Source organism: Antechinus flavipes, chromosome 2 (assembly GCF_016432865.1).
Source record: "Antechinus flavipes isolate AdamAnt ecotype Samford, QLD, Australia chromosome 2, AdamAnt_v2, whole genome shotgun sequence".
In the NCBI taxonomy this organism is placed as follows: Eukaryota; Metazoa; Chordata; class Mammalia; order Dasyuromorphia; family Dasyuridae; genus Antechinus; species Antechinus flavipes.
The window spans coordinates 38,430,543-38,457,668 of record NC_067399.1 but is presented as its reverse complement, the minus strand read 5'-3'; the positions used below and the strand labels follow the sequence as shown (position 1 = coordinate 38,457,668).

Here is a 27,126-nt window from a genome sequence, read left to right as displayed (position 1 = left end):
CTATGACGTCATTCTTTGCCCGGCTGAGCGCTAGAGCCTGTACAGGGAGATTCTAGAAGCACCAGAAATTTTTGCGGATGAATTGGGTATTTATTTAGACAAATATTATAAAATCACTTCTCGGTGTCTGGCCTTACCTCTTTCTCCCGGCTTTTTTGGGGAAGGGACTATTTGGGTTAGCCTCCTGGCACCTCAACGCTACCCTCGTAGCTGGCATTTAATCAGTCAGTTTAAGCCCCTGTGAACTAAAGTCACTCGTGCACCTGCGCGCCATCCCCGAGACTACATTTCCCAGAAGCCAGGAGAGGACTGTTGGGTCCGACGGATGCCAGCAAGGACCATGTTATCTCTACGCAGGCTCAGTTGGGGACACGTCTATTTCCATTCTTTTCCACTTAGCTTCCGGAACTGGGAGAAGGAGAAATAGATTCCTAGGGTCCTGGATTCTGTCACCGAAGCTACCTGGCTGCGTGACCCGAGGTAGACCCTTGAGCCTCACTTTTTTCTTCAACTGTTAAAAGGGGCGCATTACGTACGTGAGGAGTAGTTATAGCCTGCATTGATTAAGCACCAACTGAGCGCCAGCGAGGAACTTGTAAATACCAATAGACAATAAGCATTGATCGAGCGCCTGTGGAAAAAGGCAAATAGACCCCGCCCTCTAGGGTCTGTGCACTGGAGGAGATAGCTGTGGCACCTTATTGAGGTAAGGCATGGATAAAAAAAATCGGGGCGGCCGGGGGAGGGGTGGTTGGAGTCAGGGGAAATGTGGTTGCAAAGGACCACTTTGACCCGTTTTTGTGAGCCTGAAAGATAATAGCCAACCCTTAATAAAGACCTTAAAAGGTGGGTGTTTAGATTTAAGGTCCAGGTGTGTAAATTAATGGGAGTGAGATAAAGGGGACGGTGAGAGGAGGGAGGGCTCCCTGAGCGGGGGAGGGCAAGGAAAAGCCGGGATAATGAAGCTCACAAGGAGCAGAGTTAGCGGGGACGGGGAAGAGGAGATTTTCTGCGACGTTGTAACAAGGATCCGGGGTAGAGTTTATTAGAAAACTGCCAGGGACGGCTTGGGATTCTTGTTCTCTGGCAGAGAAACTGAACGATTCCGTCAGGACAGAAATGTACATTATGTGTCAGCCCTGTTTTAGATGCGTGAGTATTTCTCTGTAAGTGCCTGAGTATATGGTATGTATAGGGATATATACATGATACATGTTTATGTATCATGTATATATTTGTATTGTGTGAGAGAATGTAGCAGTTCCTGAGACGCTCTAGGGCTAACCAGGCTCTCGCAGTGTCACAGTGCTAGCTGTGGGAGAGCCATCTGTTGGTCTGTAAGCCCAGTGGCTTCAATTAATTATTGGGAACTACCCCACCCCTACCACTCCTCAGTTGTACCTCTAAGCCATAAAATGAGCATATCAGTGACTTCTTTCCTATACAAATATCTTCTTGCTTCTGGCTCTTTGCTAAATTCTCTTGAAACTTTAGCCAGCTTCCGTTGGCGTAATAATTATAATAAATCTTTGCTCCTTAACTTGAAGACTGAGTTTGCGAATTTTTTTCCGCATTCTTTCCCCCTGCCTGGAACACGATCTTGGGGATCCTAATATTGTTGGGTTGTCTCCTATCTCAACAAGTGCATAGATTTGTGTGTATTTCATGTAAATGTACGTGTGTGTGCTTGTAAGTGTATAAAAGTTTGTTTATAGATGGATGTACAGGGGAGTACAGATAGGTGTCTGTTATGGGGGGGGGTATAATGTATATCTAGATACATATGAACGAGATAAAATGAGATCTTTCAAGACAGTTGTGAAAATCGAGTAAGACTTCATCTATTTCAAAGTTTGAGTAGGCCTGAAGGACTTTTAATGAAGGGCATACTTAAGTCCCCTTCTTGTTATCCTCCCTATTTCAGCCAAATATGGGCAACTATGTACTTATTGGCCAAGTTCAATTTCTTGGGTAGTTCCCACGTTTAGAGTAAGATCCTCAGCCAATAAGGATGAGGGTCAGTGGTGGGCGGGGGAATTTGCGTTAGGGATAAAAGCACCGACCCTACCCCCTACGGTGCTTCCTCCCTTCGACTGCTGCATGGTTCGTTGCCCGATTCTCGGGAGAAGGTAAATAAACTGCTTTGCTTCTAGAGATCTATCCAGCTGTTTTATTAATGGTTTCTGACCCACACACATATATGTGTTGGGGTTTGGATGGGTTATATATGTGTATATACTTGTAAATGTATGTGAGTCTATATAGATACAAGTGGGGAGATGTACAGATGGGCTTATGTGTTTATGTATGCGTGTAGGTGTATGTGAGATAGAGTACATCTGTACATGTGCTTATGTGTATGAATATGAACACAAATGTGTCTGCTTAATTATAGCTGCTTGGGGGAAGTGGACAGGATGAAAGGAGAAAAAAAGAATAAAGCAAAAAGTGTACTGCAAGGGAACAAAAGCAAAAAAAAGGACATCCATGAAGATATCTACTATTATTATACATGCTTTCTTCAAATGGAAATTTACTGTTACATATTTTGAATCCTCCCTATGTTCTTCTGGGCACATCACAAATATTATTCTATTTTCCATCTTGTCCCATTTATTTTCTTTTTTATATTTAATTTTAAAAATATATATTTTTAAAGATTAAATGTTTAAAAACATTCAACATGCTTATCTCATTTAATCCTCACAACAGCCCTGAGAAGTAGATGCCATTGTCATGTTAATTTTCAGATAAACTAAAGGGAATAGCTAGGAGCTATGCTTACCTTCAAGTAACAGTTGGAGAAACTGAGGCATAGAGGTAGAGTGATTTGTCCAGGACCATACAACCAGTTCATTCTTTGTGCATTATGATACTGAAAATAAAATTAGTTAGCTAGGTGATGATCCTTTCTAAACTTAGATACAGCTGGTTCTCAGTTGTCTGTATCGAGGAGCCTTGGCAGGCTAGCAGGAGTCAGCTGTGGTGTGTGTCCATCTACAAGGAGGAAAGAGAACTTTTGTTCTTGAAGGGGATGCAAATAGATAATGGAAAGGCTTCTGAGGATAATCTCCAGCTGTCCTGCAAGGCCTGGCCTGACTAAGTTCAGAATCAGATCAGCAACAGGTCTTGAGGTTTTAATGAAAAGAATTCTTGAGGTGTTCTCTCAGGTCACAGAGAAATGACGATCTGCACCTAGAGAGGGATGAACCTCCCCAACCAATGAAATCGTGCTAAGTTTGAAAAAAATGTATATATGTGTATGTGGGTACCTACATCCCTACTGATCGCTTCATGATCCTAAAATACTTAACTTTGAAATCTGGGAAGGAGTTATGTTGTGGAGTTGTGTCACTTGTATCAAGCTCGTTCTCAGTCTTTCTTAGCAAAGGTGCTGTAGTCCTTTCCAGCTCATTTTATAGAAGAGGAAGCTGAGGCAAATAGGGTTGATTGACTTGCTCAGGGTCATCTAGTTGTTAATTATCTGGGATTTGTATATTCTTGCCTCCAGGCCTGGTGTTCTGTGTCCTGCACCACCTACTGCCCTGGAAAGTAACAGAATTATTCAGGTCCAGCCCTTTCAGTTCATCAGCCTAGAAAAGTAATGTGACATTTACTCAGCTAGTAAATGACAGATCCTACTAAGGTATGATTTGGAGCCAGTTCTTCCAGACTTTTTACTTTTCTATCTCTGTGTTCTTTTTCTGCTTTTTCTTGTACTTTTTTTTTCTTTTCTCATTATTTAATTACTCCTCTCTCTTTTCTATTTCTCAGATGTATTTGTCTGTTATGTATGTGAGTATATATAAGTACATATCTCAGTATAACTAGAATACTGACTGATCAGTTCTTTTAGACACCAAAGGATTTAGTATTTATTTAGTATTTAATATTGTTATGTTGTCTTCAATTATGATAATTGTTCTATCCTATTCATTATTTGAAAAAGTGGGCATTGTGTGTCCTGATGCTTAGGTTTGAATGTGAGGTTTCTGAGGGTGACATGGGTTGTCCCTGCAACTTTTGGTAAAATCTTCACAGACACAATCTGAAATCTTGCTCTCTTAGTTGTACTATTGGTACCAGTACCAGATCAGTCCTGGGAAATAAAAATGTATTCTAAGGTAACTTCCATCTTCTAGGGAGACAAGACTTGGAAAAGATCAGAGTCTTAAAGAAAACACTGAAAAAGGATTGATTTTGGAGGACCATGGCATTCAAGAAAAAGGTAAAAATACAGACATGTCAAGATGGGAATAAGGAGACTTTGTCCAACCTAACTTGTCTCCCAGTATCCCTCTTGCATCACAGTCCATCTGCTAGACATGTCCCAAGTGAAACATATCCAAAAGAAAGCTCACCTTCCCCTATAACCCCCCTACCTGGCATTCCTCCAGACTTCCTGTTTCTTTGTAGAGTACCATCATTCTTCCAGTCACTTTCTTCATGATCTTGGAATCATTGCCACCTCCTTTGGCATATCATCCATTTTTTTGTCCAAATCTTCTTGCTTCTTCATGGTATTTCTTTCTTTCTTTTTTTTGTTTAATTTTCTTTGATTTTTCCCCACTTATATGTGAAAAACAATGTTTAATAGTTGTTGGTTTTTAAGTTTTATTTCACTTTATACATCTCCCTCCCTCCTTCCTCTCTCAAGATATACTAAGTATATAAGATGACAGGAAAAAATAATGATGAGTGTTGGAGGGGATGCGGGAAAACTGGGACACGGATGCATTGTTGGTGGAGTTGTGAACGAATCCAACCATTCTGGAGAGCAATCTGGAATTATGCCCAAAAAGTTATCAAATTGTGCATACCCTTTGACCCAGCAGTGTTTCTATTGGGCTTATATCCCAAAGAAATACTAAAGAAGGGAAAGGGACCTGTATGTGCCAAAATGTTTGTGGCAGCCCTGTTTGTAGTGGCTAGAAACTGGAAAATGAATGGATGCCCATCAATTGGAGAATGGCTGGGTAAATTGTGGTATATATGGAATATTATTGTTCTATAAGAAATGACCAGCAGGATGAATACAGAGAGGACTGGCGAGACTTACATGAACTGATGCTAAGTGAAATGAGCAGAACTAGGAGATCATTATACACTTCAACAACGATATTGTATGAGGACATATTTTGATGGAAGTGGATTTCTTTGACAAAGAGACCTGAGTTTCAATTGATAAATGACGGACAGAAGCAGCTACACCCAAAGAAAGAACACTGGGAAACGAATGTGAACTATCTACATTTTTGTTTGTCTTCCCGGGTTATTTATACCTTCTGAATTCAATTCTCCCTGTGCAATAAGAGAACTGTTCGGTTCTGCAAACATATATTGTATCTAGGATATACTGCAACATATCCAACATATATAGGACTGCTTGCCATCTAGGGGAGGGGATGGAGGGAGGGAGGGGAAAAATCGGAACAGAAATGAGTGCAAGGGATAATGTTGTAAAAAAAATTACCCTGGCATGGATTCTGTCAATATAAATTAATTATTAAATAAAAATTTAAAATTAAAAAAAAAAAGATATACTTAGTATATACAAAATATACTAAGCAAGAGAAAGAGATACATATATACACACAAACACACATATATAGGTTTAGTCATGTAAAGCATTATATTATTGGTCATTTTGTGAAAGAAAACTAATACAAGGAAAGAAAGAAGAGACAAGGAAAAAAAGTGAGAGAAAGCAAGTAAAAAATAGTATTTTGGGTCTGGAGTCATATATCATTCTTTCCATGGAATTGGATAACATTTTTCATCAATATTGTATTGCTAAGAATAGCATCATCGATCATCATACTATGCTGCTACTACTATGTACAGTGTTCTGGTTCTGCTCACTTTACTTTTCGAAATTCATGTGAGTTTTCCAGGTTTTTCTAAAATCATCTTGCTCCTCATTTCTCAGAGTTCAGTAGTATTCCATGACAGTCATGTACCACAACTTGTTCAACCATTCACCAATTGATGGGCATCCTCTCAGTTTCTAATTTATTTTCCAGAATGGCTACAACAATTTGCAGCTTTGGCAATAGTATATTTGTGTGTCTGCCTTCCCCTAGGCCCTTTAACTTAGGCCTTTTAACATCATCTTTGCCAGTTTGTTGGATATGGAGCACAACTGCTCCATTTGAATTTCTATTGTTAGCACTGTGGAACTTTTTTTCATATGGTTGTTGATGATCAGTATCTTCACATAAGAAAAATTTTCATCATGACTACCAGGGGTCTACATTTTGCATGATTATACATATAACATATCAAATTTCTTTCCTTCTCAGTAAGGGAGGGAAGGAGGGAATTTGGAACTTAAAAAAAAGTTTGCTGAATATTAAAAATTGTCTTTACATATATTTGAAAAAAAAATTTATGTTTTCATCTTTTATCCTCACTTATATGTTGTGGACTGTTTCTTGGTCTGCTATATTTCTTCCCATTCCCTATATATCTGAGATATCAAGCTTTTATCAGAAATATTTGGAGCATTGAGTTCTGTCTATTCATTGTCTTCAAAATAATTACATAACAAAAACAGTAAGAACCCATTAATAAAAATCTTTGATAGTAAGATGTACTTACTTATATTTACAAAATCTAGAAAGGGTTACTCCAGGGCTTTTCTGGAGTAATAGTAACATATCAGAAAACTTTCCCTATAAATATGAGGATAAAGCAAGGATATTATTTTATCCACAACACTGTTTGACATAGTTATATTACTAACTATAGGAATAAAGGAAGAAAGAAAAGGTACAAATAGATTGGCAAAGAAGAAAAACAGTATTTCTACTTGTAGACAATGTTTCTTTAGAAAACCCTGGAGAATCAGCATGGAAAATTAAGTCATTAATAACTTCTGTCAAATAACAGGATATGAAATAAATTCATAAAAACCACTGCTACTTCTTTACAGATTTAGAAAAACAGTAGCAGGAACCAGGTCTGAAAAGAGAAAGTTCATTCAAAATAATTATTAGATGTCTAAAGCCTTTGGGAATTTACCTGTGAAGATCTTGAAGACACCCCATGACATCCCTGTGAAAGAGCCGAGTTACAAGTGTCGGACTGTGAGTGACCGGACCACTAGGAGCTTGAATGCTCGGCCATGGGTCAAACACAAGTCGTCCGGAGGACCTTTTGGAGGGGGCTTCTCCCCCTGAGCACATCTCGTGTTTCTTCTGAGTGAATCCAGCTCTGCTTCCCTGGGGGAGCACGGGCCTTCTGCGAGGGCACTCCGTGCTGGGCGGTCCTGGGCCAGGGTCTCCCTTGTCAATTTCTTTTTGATTCCTGAAGGAGTATGCGATAATGCTTCTTAACAAGTTTTTGTTTGTTTGTTTGTTTCAGTCTTTCCCTAATTAGTGGTTGCAAGTATTTTTTTTTTTTTTTAGTTTTTAATAGCTTTTTATTTACAAGTTATATGCATGGGTAATTTTATAGCATTGACAATTGCCAAACCTTTTGTTCCAATTTTTCCCTTCCTTCCCCCCACCCCCTCCCTGAGATGGCAGGATGACCAATATATGTTAAATATATTAAGAGTATAAATTAAATACAAAATAAGTATACATGACCAGTTATTTTGCTGTACTAAAAGAATTGGACTTTGAAATATTGTACAATTAATCTGTGAAGGAAATCCAAAATGCAGGCAGGCAAAAATATAGGGATTGGGAATTCAATGTAATGGTTCTTAGCCATCTCCCAGAGTTCTTTTGCTGGGTGTAGCTGGTTCAGTTCATTACTGCTCCATTGGTTCATCTCATTGCTGAGGATGGCCAGGTCTATCAGAATTGATCATCATATAGTATTGTTGTTGAAGTATATAATGATCTCCTGGCCCTGCTCGTTTCATTCAACATCAGTTCATATAAGTCTCTCCAGGCCTTTCTGAAATCATCCTGCTGGTCATTTCTTACCGAACAATAATATTCCATAATATTCATATACCACAATTTATTCAGCCATTCTCCAATTGTTGAGCATCTGCTCAGTTTCCAGTTTCTGGCCACTACAAACAAGGCTGCCACAAACATTCTTGCATATACAGGTCCCTTTCCCTTCTTTAAGATCTCTTTGGGATATAAGTCCAAGTAGTAACACTGCTGGATCAAAAGGTATACACAGTTTGATAACTTTTTGAGCATAGTTCCAAATTGCTCTCCAGAATGGCTTGGATGTGTTCACAATTCCACCAACAATATATTAGTTTTCCCACATCCCCTCCAACATTCTGCATTATCTTTTCCTGTCATTCTAGCCAGTCTGACAGGTGTGTAGTGGTATCTCAGAGTTGTCTTAATTTGCATTTCTCTGATTATTAATGACTTGGAGCATTTTGGAACTAGAAACAATTTCAATTTCTTCGTCTGTGAATTGTCTGTTCATATCCTTTGACCATTTATCAATTGGAGAATGGCTTGATTTCTTATAAATTAGAGTCAGTTCTCTATATATTTTGAAATGAGGCCATTATCAGAACCTTTGACTGTAAAAATGTTTTCCCAGTTTATTGCTTCTCTTCTAATCTTGCCTGCATTAGTTTTGTTTTACAAAAACTTTTCAATTTGATATAATCAAAATTTTCTATTTTGTGATCAGTAATGGTCTCTAGTTCTTCTTTGGTCATAAATTTCTTCCTCTTCCACAGAGGTAAGGTACCTTGTGTTCCTCTAACTTATTTATAATCTCATTCTTTATGCCTAGGTCATGAACCCATTTTGACCTTATCTTGGTATATAGTGTTAAGTGTGAGTCGATGCCTAGTTTCGATTGCAAGTATTTTTAAAGTGTTTAGTTACCAGTTGTATTCCCTCTTGTGTGAATTATATTCATTCCCTCTGGCCTTTCTCCTTTCAATATCTTTTTGTCTTTATAGGTTTCTGTGAGTTTTCTGTGAATCCTGCAATTGCAGCTTTTAGCCATCCTGTTTCTTCCAAATCATTTCCTCAATATTTTTGCATTTGTTGCTATCTAATTATAGCTTTTCTTTTTTCTTTTACTTTTCAAAGTATATACATCGATAATTTTCAACATTCACCCATACAAAATATTGTGTTCTAAATTTTTTCCCTTCCTTCCTTCTCCCCCGCCCCATCTCAAGTAATCCAATACATGCTAAACATATGGACTAATTGCATTTCATATGATGCAGTGAATATCTAATTTATTTGCCAGAGAATGATGATTGCTAGAAGCAATACCAGATTATAATATATGCTCATTTATAAAATCTTACAAAAAAGTATGATAGTCATGAGAAGCATTATTTATTTAAAAAAAAAAAGCATAGAAAACAAAACCGTTTTCAACAGGGCTTGATAAAATGTACAATTAAGCAGTCATAACAGATACATTTTTTGGATGAAAATTGGGAATCAACAACAGAACACAAAGTGAAAAGACGTCTGAAAATGGTTATATAAGTTATGTTTCACCATCGGCAGTTAGAACAGCTTCAGTCTAATTTCAAAATGGGGTTGTGGAAATAGCTCTAAACATGATAAAGATGGAAAAAACAGTTGTCTTGGACCAAGTTTATACAGAGGCACTTTGTTCAGGAAAAGCAAAGGTGTAAGGGTTTTTAAGGCTTGATAAGAATAAAGAGAGCGTACCATAAATAAGTATGGGAAAATATTCATGCCTTAATTTTTTTTTTTTAATGTGACTGAAAAAATATCATTGTCTACTGTTCTGTATTCTTCCTCTCCTGTCATTACAAAATCTTTATGAGAATCACCTGCTTATAAATTGAAAGAGTCTTCAATCTGGGTATTTGTAGGAAATAAGTAGACTTACACTGTCATTATTTGACAAAGGGACACCTTTCCTATTTCACATTTAACTGAAAAATATGGAAAACATAAGCTCCCATTGTACTTATTGTATCCCACCAGTTTTCATTCAGTGGAATGATGTATTCTAACTCCTTTTACAAGGAGAGGGTTACATACATCAAAATCATTCAAGATTGTTTGATAGCTAGCAATAGAAATAACCTTATGATGCTCTGATCCTAAATATCCTATGGATATTTGACAGTGGTCTTAGGCACTATGATGGCGACCCAGTATAGAGTCAAAGAAACTAGGCATTGGTCAACACTGAGTACCCTATACCAAGATAAGGTTCATAAAGGATGATACTATAAACAACTCAGAAGAATAAGGGATAGTCTACTTCCCAGATCTGTGGAGAAGGAAGGAATTTATGGCCAAAGAAGAACTAGAGAACATTATGAAATGTATATTGGATAATTCTGATTGTGTTAAATTTAAAAAGGTTTTGTACAAACAATACAACTGCAACCAAGATTAGCAGGGAAGCAGTAGGAGAATGTTTTACATCTAATGTTTCTGAAAAAAGCTTCATTCCTAAAATATATTTCATTCAATTGATTCAAATTTATAAGAATGCAAGTCATTTCCCAATTGATAAATGGTCACAGGACATGAACAGACAATTTTTAGCTGAAGAAATGAAAGAGCCATTTCTAGTCATATTGAAAAATGCTCCAAATCATTATTGATTAGAGAAATGCAGCTTAAAACAACCCTGAGGTACCTCTCTGACTGTTGAAGATGAGAGGAAATTAATGATAAATATTGGAAGGGATGTAGGAGACCTGGAACACTAATACATTGTTGGTGGAGTAGTGAACTGATCCAACCATTCTGGAGAGCAACTTGTAACTTGCCCAAAGGCTATACAATGCAGTATTACCCTTTGATCCAGCAGTGTCTTTATTGGGTCTATCTCCCAAAGAGATCATAATAAAATGGAAAATAGACCACATGTGCAGAAATGTTTTTAGCAGCCCTTTTTGTAGTGGTAAAGAAATAGAAAATAAATGACTGAATGAGTTGTGCTGTGAGTGTAATGGAATATTGTTCAATGTGAAATAATAAACTGGTTGATTTTTAAAAAACCTGGAAAGACTTACATAAACTTACAAAAACCAAGGGAGCATTGTGGACAGCAACAAGAAGATTATGTGATGATCAACTGTGATGGCTTGGCTCTTTTCAACAATGAGGTGATTCAAGGGCGTTCTAGTAGATGTGTGATGAAGGGAACCATCTGCACCTGGAGAGAGAATTATAGGCATTGAATGTAGATCAAAGCATAGTGTTTTCACCTTTTTCTGTGAGTGGTTGTTTGCTTGTTTGGTTTTTTTCCTTTCTCGTTTTTTCCCCCTTGTGATCTGATTTTTCTTGCAAAGCATGTTAAAGGTAGAAATATATTTAGAAGAATTGCACATGTTTAATCTATATTGGATTGCTTACTGTTAATAATTGGGGGAGGAAAGAAGAAGGAAGAAAATTTTGAACACAAGGTTTTGCAAGAATGAATGTTGAAAATTTTCTTTGCGTGCATGTTGAAGAATAAAAAATTATTATTTAAAAAGGGAAAAAGAAAAGGGAGATTTGAAAAAGTAAAATTTATTTCACTTTTTGGCTATATTTTGAGATGCAAATGATTCCCTTCTTTTGTTCTGACCCCATGTTAGTAGGTGGCTTCTAAAGTCACTTTCATCTTTCAAGTTAAGAGTCTATCATGTTTTAGAAATTCCTGACATTCCAAGATGTTGCTGTGGAATTCACTCAGGAGGAATGGAGCTATTTGGATCTTGGCCAGAAAATCATATACAGGGACGTGATGCTGGAGAACTATGAGAACTTTCTATTTCTGGGTAAGATAAGGTTTTTTTAGTCATTCTGTCATCATTTATTTCTCTCCAGGTGAGTACCAGAAACTATGGCACTCACTAGGGGGAGAAAGGTAAAAAAGGCCTGCTTATGGAGCTTCTATACTATCCAGAGAGCTCGCAAGAATATTAATACTTGTTAACAGAAATGTCAATATAAAATAAGTCTTTTCCAAGTGATGGCTGTAGCAGATAGGGGGGTAAGGAAAAGCTTCATGCTAGAGATCACTGATTCTCAGCTAAGCTCTGAGGGAAACTAGGGTTACAAGAGTTGAAAGGCAAAGAGCAGGACATGGAAGAAATGGGGGAGCATCCCATGGGGACCTGCAGACATGGCAGGGAGAGCATCACGTGTGAGCCACTTACAAGGTCAGAGAATTCCATCTGTCCATGGCTGTGGGGGCTGAGGAGCTTGGCTAAATGTGAATTTGCTGGACAGGGAGGGAGAATCACACAAATACCTTTCACATAGAGATGCCCTCTGAGCTTTGGGCAGTTTTTGAGTAGTTATTGCACTTCCCAGACAAAAAGTCCTTCTTTGTCCAGCTGAAAATCAGCAGCTTCATTCTGCAGCCCTGCAGGCTCTCCTTTCACACTCTCTGCTCAGCCAGGCTTCAGGTTCCCCTTAGAGCCCCAGGGCAGAGAAGGAAAGACTTCTCCCAGCAGACTAGGAATGGGTGAAAGTGACCCCATCTGTCCTGAGTCTGCACCAAAGGCTCTGTCCCTTCTCTCATGTTTGCTGAGGGAACCTTCCTTCAAGGGTCACTGCTACTTCTCCCCTGGCATTTCTAGACTGCCCCTTTTCCTTAGAGAGAGACCAGGACTGAGTTCTGAGGTGTCTCTGTGTTCTCAGCACTTCCCACTTATTTCTCCTTGAGCAGGGCTTCCAGTAACTAAACCAATTGTGATTTCTCGGCTGGAGAGACATGAAGACCCCTGGCTATCAAGGGAAGAAGACCCCAGATGCATTTTTGAGGGTGAGTAATAACCAGGCGGGCAGGGTGTGCAGTCCCCCAAGTGCCAGTCCTGGACTGAAGGAGCCTCAGGATTCTGAGTTCCAATCTGACCTCAGACACTTCCCAGCAGTGAGACTCTGGACAGGTCCCTTAACCCTGTGGGTCTCATCTGTGACATGATGTGCAGAAGGAAATGTCAGACTCCTCTGAGATATGACTCTTTGCCAAGAAAAACCTCAGAGCGGCTTACAAAGGGTCAGATGCAGCTGAAAACCCCCTGACCCAGAAATCTAGGTGGAGACTCACTGCCAGCAGAGGCTTGGCTGGGTCATTAGAGTGAGTTACCTTTAAAACGTTGGTTCTGGAGCTCTTTTTCAAGGTCCATAGGTGTCCTGTCCGGCAGGACAGCAACAGTGGGTCATCGAGTGGAGCCGGGGCCGAGGAGGAGCAAAGGCTCTGTAAGACAACAGTCTGTAAAGCACACCGTGCTTGGGAACAGGATCGGAGAGACAGAGAGGCAACTCAAGATTTAAGATGGTGAATGTCTCTGTTTAATGAATGAAGAGGGTTTAATTAAATATGATTTCTGAGTGGGGGGTTACAATGAGAAGAATGTAGGACCATAGGTGTGGCAGAAATCCTGGAGTATACTGTTATCTAGATCTTGGGCGGAGATGACCGATTTCTTGGGACACACATTATCTAATCTCAGGAATTTAGGGTGTTTGCTACTCGTCTTAGCTCTTTGTCTCCTGCCTCCAAGGACATGGTCTCTGGCAGTGTTCAAGGACATGGTCTCTGGCATATCCTCAAGAGCATGGTCTCTGGCACATAGGCCTGAGGAAAGGAGCTTCATTGTCCATTCTGCACTCTTCCTGTAACCTCACCATTCATGTTAAGAAATGGTTTGCTAGTAAATCTGCCCTTGCATTCTCTCTAGTCTCAGAAAAAGCTGTAATTCTTATAGCCTTCCACCCATATTCTGGGTTCTATCCTTTATTTCTATGACTGTTGTCTTAAATCCTTAGAGTATTATTTCCCTTTGATGAGTCCTTTGTGAGAGATAAGGGAAAAGAATTTTCTGATATAATTAAGTCTTACCTGTATTTTAAAAAATCAGACCACAATGGTCTATCTTCCTTCCAGTTGGTCTCATTCTTTTCAGGGACAGATCCTATAAAGATGCCGTCTACCTCTTCCATCCTCTTCCTACTTTCCCCTCCCCACCTTGAATTGGTGTTGTTGGCCATTTCACTGATTCATGGAAAATTGTCTTTAAGGTCATTAGTAACTTTAATAATAACTAGAACTAATATACTAGGAGGAGTGCTTTACTCATGTTTAGGATGTATGGTGTTTGTATCATTCTCATTTTAGAAGAAGGCCTGGGGAAAGGCAGAAGATCTTAACTTGTCCATGGTGACCTACCTCATAAGTGTCACAACTGCTACTCACACTTTGGCTTTCTATCTCATCAAATTGAGGGATTTTCCTAGTACAGGGAAACATAGGACATGAAAGCAGGCTCTAAGGGTCTGATGTGTTACCAAGAATAAAAAGTACCAGCTTCCCAGTTAGCAGACCTGGGTTCAGAGCCTGCTTCTAACACTTACTAAATGTGATATTGGACAATTCACTTCACCTCTCAATGCTCCTTTTCTATTGAGGCCTTGAGTCCAACACTTTGTGACCCTGTTTGGGGTTTCCTTGGTGTAGATCTACCATTTCCTTCTCTAGCTCATGTGACAGATGGGGATATTGAGACTAACAGGATTAAATGATTTGACCTGGGTCCTTCATCTAGAAAGTATCTAGAGCCAAACTGAACTCCGGAAGAAGAGTTTTCTTCACTGGAGGTTCAGTGCTCTGTGCAGTATGGCGGTGACACTTCGCTGTTCAATGGTCTAGGCAGCTCTCAAGCTATAAATTTCATTGAAGGTGGAAACCTCTTTTGGTCAAGGGAATCTCTTTATAAATAAATAGCTTTAGTCACTGTTTTCTTCAGTATTACCAGAGATCAACTTCAAATGTAATCATCTATGGATTTAGAATTATTTTTCTCCAAAAATTTTAACATTTATGAAGTCATAGGCAGTTCTGTTACTTTCCTCTCAACCCATTTTTGAGCTTTAGCTCCCTCTTGCCTTGCCCATATTAGTCACCGTTCTTCCTAATGGAGGTGACTGAATCTAGAATTGAGCATAAAGTACTTTTCTTTTCCCACAACACTGAGCACTGGGTGCTGACACTTTTTTGTATTACTTTCAGATTCCTCTCTTGAAAAAAGAGAGTGTGAAACCAAGGAATCAATTCTAAAACAGTATATTCCTACCGAAGAAACATCCAGAGAAAGACTCGTAAAGAATGATTTCTGGGATTCTAAATTTGGAGAAGCTTGGAATTATGACATTGAATTAGAAAGTCAGATAAACAACCTGGAAAGACAATCCATGAAGCTAATAATTAAGTGCAGCAAAACTTCATATAGCAGAATTTCCATGGAGAAAAACCTTTGTAAGTTTAATAAATTTAAGAAGTGTTACCATTACCATTCAGAACATAATCTTTACCATAGAGTATGCTCTCAAGGAGAACCTCCTAGAATTAATGAATGCAGCAAAACCCTCCACATTAATTTATGCTGTAGTGTACATGGAGGAATTCAGGCTGGAATGAAAGCTCATCCTTTTGGTGACTGTGGTAAGGCTTCCAGCTACGATTCAGACCTTGCTGTTCATCAGAAAAATCTGGAAGAAAAGCCTATAAAGCAATTTAATAAAGGTAGGAGAACTTTAAGTCAGAGGAGATATGTTTGTCAACATAAGCAAATTAGTACTAAAGAGAAACCCTATAAATGTAATGAATATGGAAAAGCCGGCAGCTGGAAGACAAGCCTTGACATACATAAGAGAATTCATATAGGAGAGAAACCACATAAATGTAATGAATGTGGAAAAGCCTTCAGATATAAGAGAATTCTAGATATGCATCAGGCAGTTCATTCTGAGGAGAAGCCTTTTAAATGTAACGAATGTGGAAAAGCCTTCTGGCAGAAGGGACATCTTAATTCACATAAGGTAATACATAGTGAAATGAAACCCTATAAATGTATTCTATGTGAGAAAGCCTTCAGCTGTAAGAGAAACCTTGATCTACATGACACAATTCATACTAGCCAGAATCCCTATAAATGTAATGAATGTGGAAAAGGCTTCATCCGGAATGATCACCTTAAAAGGCATAAGACAGTAGTTCATACTGGAGAAAAACCATATAAATGTAAAGAATGTGGAAAAGCCTTCAGTTATAAAGAAGTTATTTATTCACATAAGAGAATTTGTACTGGAGTGAAGCCCTATAAATGTAATGAATGTGGAAAAGTCTTCAGACACAGGGGAGCCCTTAATTCACATAAGACAATTCATACTGGAGAGAAACCCTATAAATGTAATGAATGTGGAAAAGGCTTTAGGCAGATTGGACAGCTTAATTCACATAAGCCAATTCATACTGGAGAGAAACCCTATAAATGTACTATATGTGAGAAAGCCTTCAGTTGGAGAAGAAGCCTTAATCTACATGAGGCAATTCATTCTGGGCAAAAACCTTATAAATGTAATGAGTGTGGAAAAGCCTTCATCCGGAATGATCACCTTAAAAGGCATAATAAAGTTCATACTGAAGAAAAACCATATAAATGTAATGAATGTGGAAAAGCCTTCAGTTGTAAAGTAGATATTTATGTACATAAGAAAATTCATACTGGCCAGGAGACCTATAAATGTAATGAATGTGGAAAAGTCTTTTGGCAGATGGGACACCTTAATTCACATAAGACAATTCATACTGGCCAGAAGCCCTATAAATGTAATGAATGTGGAAAAGTCTTTAGGCAGAGTGGACACCTTAATTCACATAAGAGAATTCATACTGGAGAGAAACCCTATAAGTGTAATGAATGTGAAAAAGCATTCAGGGAGAAAGGAGGCCTTAATAGACATAAGATAATTCATACTGGAGAAAAACCTTATAAATGTAGTGAATGTGGAAAAGCCTTCAACTATAAGGGACATCTGAATAGACATAAGAAAACTCATATAGAAGTGAAACCATAGATATAATGGATGTGGAAAAGCCTTCAAATGTATGGGAAATCTTAATTTATATAAGAGAATTCATATTGAAGAGAAGCCCTACAAATCCAAGGAATGTGGAAAAACTTTTAAGTAGTATAGAAGCTTTGAAAAAGAAATTCATACTGGAAGGAAATTCGTTGAATGAACTGATGTTGAAGCAGATTGAAATAAAATCCAAACTTTGAATGTAATAAAATTGAGAAAACTTTCTTACACATCTCAAACTTAAGAAACATAAGATAAGTCATACTAGAGAGAAATCTAAATGTAAAGAATGTAAGAAAACTTTCAACCAGTAGGAATGGTTGAAAGATTTCTCAAATTCTTTACATTTAGATTAAGCAGCAGGAATGCTTAATAAATCCAGTAGAACCCATACTGGACAGGAACTTTTTTCAGTGCTATTTATTTTACCTGAAAATAGCTTCATGGGTTCCAGCAGCAATAACAGATTAGGATTTACCCAGGATTTAGCAGTGTCTATAATAAAGGATCAGAGGGCCTGGGATATCATATTCCGGAAGGCAAAGGACCTGGGGTTACAAGCAAGAATTAACTACCCAACTGGATTGAGCATCTTCTTTCAGGGGAGGTGATGGAGCTTCAATGAAATAAGAGACTTTCAATCATTTCTATTAAAAAAAACCAGAACTAAACAGAAAATTTAACGTATAATCACAGGAATAGAGAAGCATAGAAAGGTAAACAGGGAAATATACATATATATTATTTAAAGTTTAAGCCATTTATATCCCTAGATGGGAAAACAATTCCTGTATCTCTTAAGAATGCAATGCCAGAGAAACTGAGGCAGGAGAGAGATTAGAGAGTTTTTAATACTTTATTAATGGGAGAGTATAATTGACTGGACAGGACTCACGTCTCAAATTATCCAGTCAGACAGAGATAGAGGTATACTGGGACCAACGAATCCATGTTGGTCCCAGGGCTGGAGGAAACTATCATCTCAAAGAATCCAGTGTCCAGCATTCAGCCTCCAGTGATGAATGGGAGAACCCCAACTTCTTAAATACCTTTTCTCTAAACAAAGGAAGGAGTAAGAAGCATGGGAAAACTTCTGTCAGGATAGGGAAGGCCATAAATCCTAAAAAACCCAGAGACAGGATTTCTGAATACACAGAAATAAAGATATCAGTGAGGTATCTTGGAATATTTTAGAGGGATATTGTAAATTCTTGAGGGCAGAAAAGAGTCAGGAGGTCTACTCTCTTGTTTATCTTGCTAACAATTTATAACCTTAGAGCAAATAATCCTCAGTCAGACGCTTCAGGTGAGCGTTTTACAGTTTAGGGGACTGAGACACAATAGTTAAGGAAACTGAGACAAGGGAAACTGAGTCAGGACAGTTAAAGAGAATTGTGGCATAACATTCCACACTCTCTCTCTCCTAAATATTCAAACCTTTGAATATTAACACCTTCCTCTAGATACCCACGAGGTCTTAGCACCATAATTTTGACCAACCCAAAATAAAACTAGAAAAATGTAAGGACTCATATGGCAAGAGCAAGTCTCTCCCTGATAACCCCAGAGTTAACAGCTGTACAAAGGCTCCCTTGTTGCAAGCATGTCAGGTCCTCTACAGTTCTGGAGCACCATCTCAGCCAGAGAATCCAGTTTGAGATGGACAGTTAGGTCTGTGGTCATTTGTGCACTTAACTAGCAGCAGGGCTCAAGGGCTCATTCAAAGGGGCAACCCACTCCAGGGGAGAAGGATAAGACTTGGAGTAGCTTCACCTGTCCCCGCCCAAAGAAACAAACAGGGCTGCAGAAAGGATCAGATTTCTGAGTGGATTATGCACAGTTAGACCATCAAGGCAGGCAAACCCCAAACTTTTTAGGTGCCTCATGCTAAACTTCAAGGTCCTTTGAAATGCTGAAATACTTAATGAACTGGGGTTACAGGAATGGAAAAACAGATCAGAGAGACTGCCAGTCCCAGGACAGGTGTCTGGTTTCTAAAACTTTTCTTAAAAAATAATCCCCAAAACTGAGTCTGCCATGGCAATTTTAGCAAAATAAGGGATTCTAAAGCTAAAGCATCCAAATTCAATCTGAACTAGTGAGATGGAGGTGGGGCAGAAATGTCTAAGGCAAAGTTAATAGGAACTAAGGATCCCCATTCTTTCAGGTATTTTGAAAAAAGATTACGTTTCCCCAATGTTCTATCTCTTCCTCCCCTTTTTTTTCCTCACGGAAAGGAATTATCAAATGACCATTCCACATTTAAACCCCAAAAGTGAATCAAAATCCCTATACATAACAGACTAATACAGTAGCATTTCCTAAAAATCTCAAACATAACAGCAATAATTACACAGTTTTAACAAATCCTATCCCAAATCTTAAACACACAGTAATAGATGATCCATGCAAGGTTTAACAGTCAGCCATAACCATTCCCAAAGTCCCTTATATCAGTCCAAAGTGCACTAGACGCAGGGTCCAGTCCATGGCCTCATTTAAAAATTGCTGCTCCAGGCTGACAAATGACATTGCATGCAGAGAGAGGGTAGGTGTACCGCGCTGACAATCAAAGCTGATCAAAGCTGATCCAGGTTCCAGAAGCAAGCCAATATCTGTAAATTTGACCAAAATCTAGAACAAAAACATAAATCTAACAAAGAAAGATTAGATCATTCTCAAATAGAAAGACTCAGTTCACCAGACTGTTGCAAAATATGAGGAGGCCAAAATAAATTGTTTCCTATGTGAAGAGATGAGTTTGTTTTACAGGCCAAGCAAACTGGTGCAGTCCCAAGTTGCAACATCAGTGAGGTCTTAAAGACTCCTGTTAATTGTCCTCTTATCATGTAGAAACCTTAAAGAACCAAAACACAAATATCCAGTAACAGACAGATGACCAGGCGAAATACTCAGTTGCCCAAGCATTTAGGATACAATGATTACATATAACCAGACTGAAAATAGCAAGGCATGACATAATTGAATTGCATTAACAGTTCTATTGACCATTGCTCTGATGATAGAGATCAGTTACAGAAGGAAAAATGCAAGAACATAACTATAACATCACATAAGCAGTTAAAACTCAACCCTCAGCACATACAGAATAAAATAGCCTTAACCCAGTTTCATTCCAATCAATCGTCTCCATAACTGTCAGAGGGTGGAGCTTTAAAACCCCCACATAGCATTAACTAACTCTAAGCCCAAGAAATTTTACCCCCAATAACAAATTCCATTAATCAAATTTCTGATAAATCTTAAACAAATATTTATCATAACTTTATAGTAATAACAGAAATTTTGCCTCAGTAAGTTCACAACTTAGAACAATTTTGTCTAAGTGTTACATGAGTGAACATTATACATACAAATCATTTTGCTTTTAAAATACCCAATATATAGAAAAATATCCCAAATTGCATGTTGTCCATAACAGAAACATTTTCAAAAGGACAAAGGAAAAACTATCATTTTCAGAGGCCCTTTAAATAACCTCAGAATGATCCAATACAATCAATTTAAACTTATACAGAATACCCAATTCCACATAAAAGAATTCAAGTTTCTTAAAAATAGCAATTAAACTTTTAGAAATATTCCTATCAAAGTATGGATCACATTTATGACCATATTCCTCAGCCAAGAAAACATTTATGTATCAAGAAACAAATAATCAATTAACCTAAAAGTAAGCATGTTCCTTTAAATCACAGTTTGCTGCACTGGCCGTAATCAGATAAGAAAAAAACGGCAGGGACACACTTAGAGGGGTGAGGGGAGGAGAGGATTCCATGTGGCCATCCTTCCCCCACTCCTGCCCCTTAGGAAAAAACTTCCCTCAGGTTGTCCACTCAATTTCCTACATGGGGATCCTCTTCAAGATTTAGCCCATCAGTTTCCCAACATCAGGTTTCTTCCCAAATCCACCCATTTCCAACTTTCTCTTTCTCCCTGGCTACATACTTGAACAATCCTTAAAGAACTTTCCTACCAGATGCTCCTTTGGTAAAGTAGCAGAAGACAGTGGGAGTGGGTGGCTCCCTTCCCCACCTCTTCACCTACTCCCAAAAGTCTTTCGTTCACCTTCCAAAAACCTCTAATTGCCCCTACAAATCAGTCCTTCCTAATCACCTGCATTCCTCTTTCCTTTTGCCTTCAAAAACCTGTAAGATTCACACTATAGTGAATTGCCCAAACCTCCACAAAACCCACACATGTCCAGCAGAGCTGGATTTAAAGTATAACTTAACAACTCAATATATTTCAGAAGGTATCAAACTAAATACAGCTGTTTTTTAAAGTTTTTTTTCTTTTTTTCTTTTCCACCACATTTCTTCTAACAGCTATTAGCATTTTATCTCCAGAGCTATTTATTGCCCAGGCCAGGCTAAACTTGAATTTTATTGCTATTTACTCTAATAGGCTTTTCCTTAAAAAAAATTTTAAATCACAAGCAAATTTTCCTCAATCATTGTTCTTAAACCTTAACAAAGCTCTTAAATCAGCAAACAGACTAGGGGCTTTTTCCAGGACCTCTGCCCCCAGAGAGAAGTTTGTTTCACCTTGAATTCCCTTTTTCCCTTCCAGAATCCAAAGGGGCTTCTGTGAACTCCCAAGCCCATTTAGTGCTTTTCTCTGCCTTCATAGAGAATGTCTAGATACTCCATTCAAACTTCTTTTCTTTAAATGTTAGTACACTGCTCTTCTATATGTATATATCTAATTTTTTTTTAACTTTCCAAACTTTAAAATCCCTTTTAATCTTTTTTATTTATTTCTTTTTATATTTCTTCCCTTTTCTCCCTTTTCTCCTTTCCCCCCCACAAGACTGCTACACTCAGCCAGAGACAGAAGGAGAGAGAAAGATTTTTCTAAGCCTGCAACACAGAAGCTGAATTCTTATTTATCTCTTACAAGCTTGCTAACTTTTAATACAGACACACACAGACACACTCAGAGCTCCATTTTACTAAGCCCAGTTGTAACGCTGGTCTTAAAATTTTTCAACCAACAAAACAGACAGACAAATCACACAGAACATAGAACACACATCACACAGACTACACAGTTACAACATTAAACAAACATGTAACACATACCCAGAAGACATTTTCCAGCATCCCAGAAAATACCCATCTCAGAACTTTTAAACCCATCGGTATTTATTCTGAGACCACAGATTGCTAACAAATAGACCAAAACAGAACCAAAATAACCAGAAGCAGAACCAGATGGTACCCCAAAAGGTACCCAGACAGACTTACTCTCCCAAATGCCGAATCGATTTCGTTGTCCACTATAGGTCAGACTGAGACTGAAGAATTGCTTCCTTTTCCTGGGATGCTCTAGAGGTATCCAGAGTGCTGATTTTTCCCAAGGAATAGACCCAGATCCTGAGCCTCCTCAGGCCCACGTGGAGACCATGAGGTCTCTAATCTCTAATCCAGTTCTCAGTTTCTATTATCTCGGGGGGACCTCCAAAATGTAATGCCCAGGAAACTGAGGCAGGAGAGAGATGAGAGAGTTTTTAATATTTTATTAATGGGAGAGTATAATTGACTGGACAGGACTCTCATCTCAAATTATCCAGTCAGACAGAGATAGAGGTATACTGGGACCAAGGGATCCATGTTGGTTGCAGGGCTGGAGGAGACTGTCATCTCAAAGAATCCAGCGTCCAGCAACCAGCATCCAATTTCCAGCCTCCAGCGATGAATGGGAGAACCCCAACTTCTTAAATACCTTTTCTCTAAACAAAGGAAGGAGTAAGAAGCATGGGAAAACTTCTATCAGGATAGGGAAGGCCATAAATCCTAAAAACCCAGAGACAGGATATCTGAATACACAGAAATAAAGATATCAGTGAGGTATCTTGGAACATTTTAGAGGGATATTGTAAATTCTTAAGGGCAGAAAAGAGCCAGGAGGTCTACTCTCTTGTTTATCTTGCTAACAATTTATAACCTTAGAGCAAATAATCCTCAGTCAGACCAGAGGGGGCGTTTACAGCTTAGGGGATTGAGATAGAACAGTTAAGGAAACAGACAAGAGAAACTAGTGCAGGGAAACTGAGTCAGGACAGTTAAAAAGAACTGTGGCATAACAAAAACTGTTATCTGTCACTGGGGCCTACAGAGGGGGCAACATTTGGACTGAGGGTATGTTTGTCAGTGGACTCTGATGTGATATCAAAGAAAAAGATATTAAGTGGTAGGAAAATGTCTGTACTGGAAAAAGAGCAAAGGTGTGGTACAATGGGACAACTAGATCACATGAAGAGGTGCAAAAGACCTATTACAATTGGGGGAAAGAAGAGAGGGGGATGAGCATTGTCTGAAGCTTGATCTCAGTTTGATTCTAAGGGGGAATCATTTAATCATTCAGTTGGATATAGAAATTTATCTAACCCTATAAAGAAGTGGAGGAGGAGAAAGGAAAAGAAAAGGGAGAGGCAGGATAGAAGGGAGGATAGAAACACTAAGGGAAAAGATAAGAGTAGCCAGGAAGGGTTGACAGAAGAAAAGGTAGGGGGTGGAGTGGTTAAAAAAAAAAAACTTACTAAGGGAAGGGGTGATATAAGATAAAGTAGTAGGTGGGTAACCCTCCCCAAAAGAAAAAAGGAAATAAGACTAAAGGATAGGGTGAAAGGGGAGAGCCAGAGTACATATCAAGGAGAAAATAGGATGGAGGGAAATATAGGTTGGTAACAGTTTTGAACATGAATGGGATGAACTCTCCCATAAAATGGAAGCAAATAACAGAGTGCATTAAAAAGCAGAATCCTATAATATGCTATTTACAACATCTGACATAGAGAAACACATGCAGATTGAAGGTAAAAGGCTAAAACAGAATTTATTATTCAGCTGAAATAAAAAAAAAGGGGGAAGCAATTCTGATCTCAGATGATGCAAAAATAAAAATAAATCTTATTAAAAGAGATAAGGAAAGCAAATTTTGTTAAAGATTACTATTAATAATGAAGTAATAACAATATTAAATATTAAAACCAGAGAGCAAAGTAAAACAAAAAGAACCCACCAATCAACTTCAAAGTACCTCAGAGAAAAAATTAGGGTTGTTAGTCCAAATCCAGAACATCCACATCAGAGAAAAGTCTTGGAAGCATCCAGAAGGATGCAATTCAAGGTGCAAGGAACCATAATCACATTTACATAAGGCCTTGCAGTTTCTACTATAAAGTAAAGGAGATATTAAAATACAACATATTAAAAAAGCAAAATATTTGGACCTTCAACCAATAATAGTTTGAAAAATTGGACATAATCCTATGGTGACAAAATTTACCATAAAGGACTTTTTTGCATTTTTGATAAAAAGACTATAGATGAGTAGTCTCTCTACTCCACAGGACTTTAGAAAGACCAAATTAAGCAATGAAACAGGTAGTGCTAATATTGTAATAGGGAGAGAAGAAATAAATGTCTCATCAGATCCTGCAAATCTTTAAGGAATAATGGAGTTACAAATTTATAAAAATTCAAGCCATTCTCCAATTGATAAATGGCTAAAGGATATGAACAGGCAATTTTCAAATGAATAAATTGAAATAATTTCTAGTCATGTGAAACGGTGCTCTAAATCATTGATCATAGAAATGCAAATTAACATAACTGAGGTACCACTACACACCTCTCAGATGGCTAAAATGATAGGAAAAGATAATGATGAATGTTGGAGGGGATGTGGGAAAAGTGGGACACTAATACATTGTTGGTGGAGTTGTGAACTGATCCAACCATTCTGGAAAGCAATATGGAACTATGCCCAAAGGGCTATCAAACTGTGATCTCAAAGTGTTTCTACTGGGCCTATATCCCAAAGAGATCATAAAGGAAGGAAAGGGACCCATGTGTGCAACAATGTTTGTGGCAGCCCTTTTTGTAGTGGCTAGAAACTGGAAACTGAATGGATTTCCATCAGTTGGAGAATGGCTGAATAAGTTATGGTATATGAATGTCATGGAATATTATTGTTCTATAAGATATGATCATGGGCACCAGCTATGAAGTTAGGAAAACCTGAGTTGAAATCTGGCCTCAGACACTTAACACTTCCTAGTTGTGTTACTCTGGGCAAGTCACTTAACCCCAATTGTCTCAGCCAAAACAATAGAAAAGAAAAGAAACAACCAGCAGGAGGATTTCAGACAGGCCTGAAGACACTTACATGAACTGATGCTAAGTGAAATGAGCAAAATCAGGAGATCATTATACATGGCAACAAGAAGATTATACGAGGATCAATTCTGATGGATGTGACTCTCTTCAACAATGAGGTGTTTCAGACCTTCCATTGGTCTTGTGATGAAGAGAGCCATCTGCAACCAGAGAGGGCACAGTGGGAACTGAATGTGGATCACAACATAGTATTTCCATGACTTTTGTTGTTGCTTCCTTGCATTTGGTTTTGTTTCCCTTTTTTTTTCCCTTTTTCATCTGATTTTTCTTATCAGCACAATATTGATGGAAATCTGTATAGAGAAATTACACATGTTTAACATATATTGGATCACTTGCCAACTGAAATGGGGATAAGAGAAAGGGAGGGGAAAATATTAGAACAGAGTTTTGCAGGAGCCAATGTCAAAAATTATCCATGTATGTATTTTGTAAATAAAAAGCTTTAAAAAACACAGATATTAAAAAGAAAAGAATAATGAGTTAAATAAGAACAGAATTTTTTTTGAAGGTGGATTGATTTCATTCCTGGGGTTTTAAAAAAGAAAGCAAATTGAGGGGGAAAGGAATGTGCTAGTGCAGAAAGAGGGAAGAAGGAAGCAGAACTTGGTATTTTTTCTGATTGGCGTATGTGAGAAGAATCTTTGAGTTATAATTGGGGAAAGGAGAGTGAACATCTATACTGATTCCAAATATGCTTTCACATTTTGCACGCTCATGGGGCTATATGGAAAGAAAGGAGACTTTTGACAGCTAAAAGGTCTCCTATTAAATATGCAAGGAAACAGGCTTGCAGATTTGGCTGCCTGTGCTGCCCATTTAGCCCTGACCATGCACCTTTACTCCCCCAGCTAGGAAGAAAAGAGACATGCCCTTTCTCCTTCTGACTGGTTACAAACACCCTCAGAAGGATAGTGGCCCAGCCTTCACTCCTCAAATAACTAACAAGGTGGCAGAGGCACTTAAGATGAGCTTTCTTTCCTTCTTGTTATTCATTCAAACTTTCTCTCCAGTTCTCTCTCTCTCACCAGTGGGGAGATAACTCCTTGGTCTTTTAGTCAGGCAGGAAAACTCCATGGGCTGTGGGGGTGTTCAAGATTGTTGGATGTGCCCTCAGCATCCCCAAGGCAGCCACACATGCGACCTGGTGCATCATTTACAAAGGCCCTTTTCCCAAATGTCACATCCCCACCCTGGATGTCATCCCCTTTTGTGCTAACTACCCCCCAGGGGAATCACTTTAACCGGATTATCATCTCTCTCTTGCCAGAGAGGATCTCTTGTCCACATAATAATTGTAGAATATCTAGTCCAAAATGACTCTGCCCAACTGGCTCCCAGTGCTCCTACACCACCTTCCTTGAAGCTTCTTCATAATCCCCTGAGAGCTAACATTCCGGATCCCGAAGCCAGCCCGTGGGAACTTCTCTGTGGCTTTCACCAAGTACTCACCTGAAAAATCACACACTCTAACCCTTGTGGAACCTATTTTCCCTGATTTCGGGCTGGGAGAACCAATCAGATCTGCCAAATATGCCCACCTGCTGAAAAGGCTGAAGCCTCCCAGGAGGCAGATGGGTTTGACACACATGCCCCTCTCAGGGCTTCAAACTGCTTTTTGGGTTTTGTTGTCACCTTTACTAATTGGGTAAAAACCTTCCCTTCTAAGACTGAAGGCTTTTTGCTAACGGAATCACATCCAGTGAAGATTAATTATCTGCACGCTACAGGTCAACCTCTCTACCCAAGGCTTTTAAACATCATGATGCTTGCACCCCAGGTCATCTGCGTGCTCCTTTCACTGCCCCCGCCTCACTGACTCCCTTCCCCTTCAAGGGAGAAAAAAGGGAGAAATTTATCCTAAGTCAGTTTGATTCTTCTCCTCTCCCACACTTTCCTCTGGAGCCTCCCAAACACTGACCAGGCTCTGGCAATGTGGGTGTCAATCTCAGCATGAATGTCACACCCCTGGAAAGCAAACTGCCAAGGCAAGAGAAATGATCCACAGCCTTCAGAACTTCCGCATTCGGCGTCGCTGATGGTCCTGTGTCATATAGCTTTTAGGGGGACAGAGCTGCAAGGTCCCCTGCCCTTAGGGGGCTTCTGTTCTAACCATC

The 27,126-nt window shown here is 38.7% G+C and overlaps 1 protein-coding gene across 7 annotated transcripts in view; it reads left to right on the top strand.

Annotated features, from left to right (window-relative positions):
- Positions 1-27,126, top strand: part of LOC127547583 (zinc finger protein 260-like) — a 203,983-nt gene that overhangs the window by 98,056 nt on the left and 78,801 nt on the right. The window contains exons 1-6 of one of the 7 annotated variants that reach the window (XR_007950201.1): positions 331-706; positions 4,143-4,228; positions 11,584-11,710; positions 12,607-12,702; positions 14,950-17,729; positions 22,415-25,464. The exons of 4 other annotated variants lie outside the window; for them this stretch is intronic. Coding sequence is in view for 1 of the 3 variants with exons in the window: in XM_051974487.1 (XP_051830447.1) it covers positions 4,211-4,228; positions 11,584-11,710; positions 12,607-12,702; positions 14,950-16,796 (2,088 nt within the window). In the remaining 2 variants the exon portion in view is untranslated. Of the gene's footprint in view, positions 1-138; positions 707-4,142; positions 4,229-11,583; positions 11,711-12,606; positions 12,703-14,949; positions 25,465-27,126 lie in introns of those variants that run through there. 2 more of the 7 variants (XM_051974487.1, XR_007950209.1) reach the window with 2 other exon arrangements.